At 48.2% G+C, this 5,168-nt stretch overlaps 1 protein-coding gene across 1 annotated transcript; it reads left to right on the forward strand.

Moving 5' to 3' along the window:
• Positions 1–1,896: 1,896 nt before the first annotated feature.
• gja10b (gap junction protein alpha 10 b) lies at positions 1,897–5,154 on the forward strand. Its single transcript, XM_084560852.1, has 2 exons — positions 1,897–3,470; positions 5,005–5,154. The coding sequence occupies exons 1-2, from the start codon at positions 2,088–2,090 to the stop codon at positions 5,041–5,043; spliced, it is 1,422 nt and encodes a 473-aa protein (XP_084416978.1). The 5' UTR covers positions 1,897–2,087; the 3' UTR covers positions 5,044–5,154.
• The last annotated feature ends 14 nt before the right edge of the window (positions 5,155–5,168 follow it).

A 5,168-nucleotide genomic window follows, 5' to 3' on the forward strand; every position in this document is an offset into this window, starting at 1 on the left:
TGTTAATTGTCAGTCCTTGTATTCAGAATAGATAATGATGTAAAATGGTTGAGGGGAAATATATTTACCTCTAAAGGTATGGCAGCAGGCAGATGTTTCTGCTGTTAACCCTTTCAGGTGTGAACGGACTGACTTAGATCGGATCTCTCAAATGCGATTTCAGTGCGTCCTGGGCCTGTTCACACCTGCCTTTTACCTGATCGGATCGCCCAGATCGGATCTATAGGCTCCAGCAACCCTGCAACCCTTCACAGGACAAGGGGTTCAATGCAAGGTGTGAACAGGCCCTAACCAGGCCCTTTTGTACATTACATCAACACATCATAGGATACACCAACCACAAATACAATTAAAACAGACGGAAAGCTCAGCAGGTTAGCAGATTTTCGGAGGGCACCGATTTCACCCCAGCCGGTAGCAGCCAAAGCGTGCACATTCACCACAACAGAAATATTCATAAAGTGGGCCACAAAGTGTGGAAATCGAGGCCATTGCCTGGGGGGGCATTTGTAACTCACCACAGACCAGGGAGGAGGAGGAGGAGGAGGAGGAGGAGGAGGACACAAGCAAGCCGAGCTGGTGATAGAATTTATTAAGTCACGAGAAAAATGATCTGCCGATAGAACTGGAACGTTTGAGTTGCCGAGATTTTCTCCAAACTGTTTTTAGACAAAAAACAAGTAGATTTGCGTTTGTACAAGGAAAATATGAACAATTTACTCAGCAATAGTTGGAACTTTACAGTAGTTGAGTGTTTGTGTGTTAGTATCTTGTAGGTGTTGCACACGCAAATTTTGTTGTACCATTTGGCACAATGACAACAAAGCTTTCTGATTCTGATTCTGAATTATCTTGGTAGACAGAACGACAACAATATTTTGACTTGATTTAAGATATTTCATCTTAGTTTGATTTCAGTTTTTGCAGTGCACGATGGTTGGCGCTGGTCCCTCACAGCAGAAAGGTAGTCGGTTCGAATCCCCGGGGCGGAGAGGGTTCGTTTCTCAGGTCCTTTCTTGTGGAGTTTGCATGTTCTCCCCATTGTTTGCAAAGGTTTTCTCTGGGCACTCCGGTTTTCTCCCATCATCATCACCGTCAAAAACATGGGTGCAAGGCGACAGGTCAGTTTGGGCCCTAGTTGTGGCGCGCGCAACCCTCCATTCGGCCATGTGATTTCGTTGTACAATTGTATAATGACAAATAAAGCACCATACCTTTATCCAGGACTACTATTAAACTACTATTAAGTTATGGAGTGCCAGGTCATTTAAATGCCAGGCACAAAAATCAAAGCGAGCGAGAGGTGGGGTACACCCTGGACAGGTCTCCAGTCTATCTCAGGGCTAACACAGAGAGACAGACAACCATTCATACTCGCACCTACAGCCAATTTAGAATCACCAATGAACCTAACCAGCATTTCTTTGGACGGTGGGAGGAAGCTGGAGAACCTGGAGACACAGGGAGAACATGTAAACCCAACACAGAAAGGCCATAGTCAGCCTGGACTCAAACCCAGAACCTTCTTGCTGTGAGGCATCAGTGCTAATACTGTGCCCACACTGCATTGATGGTTTTCGTACTTTTGTTTGGTGAAAACAAAAAATAGAAGGTTTCCATGCATGTAAGTTGTTTGTTTTTCTACACATATGAATAACTTCGGGTTAAACCGTAGAAGAAACCTAAAGCCGTGCCGAGCTGCGTATTGACATCTCGGTTGGTGCTTTTTCCAGTGTAGTGTCCTCTTAAAAGTGGCTGGGTGAAACTAACCTCAGGGCGTTATAGGGTCATGCGGTGGATCAATCACTCCAAACTGGAGCCCTAGTTTGCAGCAGCATTGAAATAGTGTCCGCTACAGCGCACTGTGGGGTCTCGGTCTCGGTCCCTCGTCAAGGGATGACAAACGAGGCTCAATGTCGCCGCAGATGAATTTGCTAATCCCCACGGACTCCGGGCTGAAGCACACAAGACAAGCACCCTAAAAAACACGTAAGTAAAACTATTTCAGTTGCATCACTCCATTCGAGGAAAGACCTACAATTCACTTTCTCTTCGTTCACCGACAGCTAACAATAATGTGACAGAAGATGGGGGACTGGAACTTGCTAGGGAGCATTTTAGAAGAGGTCCACATCCATTCCACCATCGTGGGGAAGATCTGGCTCACCATCCTCTTCATTTTCCGGATGCTCGTGCTCGGCGTGGCGGCCGAGGACGTGTGGGACGACGAGCAGAGCGAGTTCGTGTGCAACACGGAGCAGCCCGGCTGCAAGAACGTCTGCTACGACCAGGCTTTCCCCATCTCCCTCATCCGCTACTGGGTGCTGCAGATCATCTTCGTGTCCTCTCCCTCGCTGGTCTACATGGGCCATGCCTTGTACCGTTTGAGGACCCTCGAGAAAGAGAGGCACAGGAAGAAAGCCTGCCTGAAAGCAGAACTGGAGGGGACGGATCCTGTGCAGGAGGACCATAAGAGGATCGAACGAGAGCTCAGGAAACTAGACGAGCAGAAGAAAGTAAGGAAAGCTCCGCTCAGAGGCTCGCTCCTGCGCACTTACGTTTTCCATATCTTGACCAGATCTGCGGTGGAGGTGGGTTTCATCATAGGTCAGTGTGCTCTGTACGGCATTGGACTGTCCCCGCTGTACAAGTGCGAAAGGTTGCCTTGCCCCAACAGCGTCGACTGTTTTGTGTCACGGCCAACAGAGAAGAACATTTTCATGGTCTTCATGCTGGTTATCTCTGGAGTTTCTTTATTCCTGAACCTTCTGGAGATTTTCCACCTCGGGGTGAAGAAGATTAAAGAAAGCTTGTATGGATACAAATACGGAGACGATGACAGCGTGTACAGGTCAAAGAAAAACTCCATGGTGCAGCAGGTCTGCGTGCTCACCAACTCCTCACCGCAGAGGTTGATGCAGCTCACGCAGATGTCCTGCGCCGTCGTGTCCGACGCCCAAAGGGAGACTTTGAATTCCGTGGCCCCTCAAGCCCAGGAGGACTCCAACCCGCAGCCGTACGTGCCGAGCCAAGCCGACATCCGCGCTCTGCAGCAGCTGGGGGCCATGGAGCGGCGCCACACTCTGGACAACAGGAAGCCCTCGTGCAGCAGCGACGAGTCCAACGGCGCCCAGGGCTCCGGCAAGCCGCAGTACGCGGGGCCCCGGCCCACGCTGACGGGCGGCCACATGGAGATCCCGGCAAACCTGCGGAACCCGCAGAGGAAGCAGAGCAGGGTGAGCATCTGCAAGGAGCTCAGCGACATGAGCGACTCCCCGGAGAGCGACCACTACCCCACGGCCAGGAAGTGCAGCTTCATGTCCCGAGGGATGTCGGAGAGCAAGCTAACCAGCCTGTCGGACAGCGGGGGGTCTCGCAACGGGACAGACGTGGAGGCCCAGCACCTCAACCAGGGGGAGAGTCCGGTGGTCACTCCACCACCTCCGGCCAGTGGAAGGAGGATGTCCATGGTGAGTTTACCCATCCTAAAACGATTCAATAATTCATTTTTATATATTTGACTGCCGTGACATGAAGGTCAACAGAAAAGACAAGCTCTCTCAATCACGCCGTGAAAACTAACCCTGGTGCACCAGCAGGTCTACACTGCTCTCTGCTGGGCTGCAATGAGACGCAACATAACGCTTCCCCTTATTCTCTGCTCTGACGTCAATGCTTGCTTCTTTATCGTTCAAAACTAAATACCTGTTTCTTTCACGTGTTAATCACGTAATATCACTACCCCATCCTCATTTTAATGCGCCCTCATTGGTTCAGGATGGGACGCTCTGTTGCACAACCATCAGCCAGATGTCAACACTGCATACAGCAGTGTAGTGAACACACCTGTGCATCACCGCTGCAAGATTGTGGAATTAATACAAAAATGTATCGTATTAAATAGGACGCAAAAAAATAATAATTCTAGTCTTGTCCGGCTAAAACAAAAATTTTAAGAAAAATATTTTGCTTGGAAAAAGCTTGGATTTAACTACATGTAACTAAATAGATTATTATTATTTTTTTTTAATATTTGCTCCCCTCTTCAGCTCTAGCAAACCAGTAATTACTGGCTGATGTAAATGTAAGTACTCGGTGTCAACAACATTGATAATAAGCTTCAAGTGTTGTCGGAACTCATTTGGCAAGGGCTTCACTGTCATAGATTTGACTTTTTGTATGCTAAAGTCCTGCAGAAGTAGCTGAACACATTTTGATGAGGTCCGTTCGGACACACTTGCCCGACTAGCGGTTTATGTACTTCTAATGTTTAGGTTGACGTCTTTATTATTTTGTTTTAGATCGTCCAAACCTCTATGATTTATAGGTAATTGCAAATTAGGAAGGAAGGAGGAAATTGGGATATGTGGGAAAGTGCAAAATACTAAAGATTAAGTTAAAACCGGAAACGGGAGGGAGCTCCCTGTATTTTAAAATTGGTTGTGGTCAAACTGCCGTCACGCATATCTGTGATGTGACTCAGGAGGACACTGCTAGAGCACTCCCCGCAAGATGAGACCTTAAAGGCACCTTAACCCTAACCCTAACCCTAACCCTGAGCAACCACGTACCAGGAATTGAACCGCTAACCCTCTGGTTTGTGCAAACCCCTCAAGTCAGCTGTGGTCCAGTGCACATTTTCATTTGTCAGGACAGGGCTACGTTCCACACGTGACACATCCGAGCCAACCTCAATGCGCCTAAACCTTCAGTGATGTGTATCCAGCACTCAAGCCAGATTCTGGATTTCAAATTTAAAGACTTTAAACCAAAATTCAGCCCTGCGACAGACTGGAGACCTGTCCAGGGTGTACCCCGCCTCTCGCCCAATGACAGCAGGGGTAGGCTCCAGCCCCCCATGACCCTTCACAGGACAAACGGTTACAGAAGATGAATGAATAAATGAATAAACCAAAATTCAGTATTAGAGACACATTGTTATTCACAACAGACATGCTGGACATGAACATGTCGTCACTTTTGTCTCTTTTTCACTTCTTTCAGAGCATGATTCTGGAGCTGTCTTCAATCATGAAAAAGTAACTGAAAACAAGAGAGGCACGTGGAGGTTCCGAGGGATGGCGATCGCCAAGCAACTCTGATCCTGCCTCTTGGCGGCGGCGGTGGCTGCAGCGTTTCGCTTCCATAGCGTGTTTGTACAGTGTGTA

Source organism: Chelon labrosus (genome assembly GCF_963514085.1).
Source record: "Chelon labrosus genome assembly, chromosome: 14".
Lineage (NCBI taxonomy): Eukaryota > Metazoa > Chordata > Actinopteri > Mugiliformes > Mugilidae > Chelon > Chelon labrosus.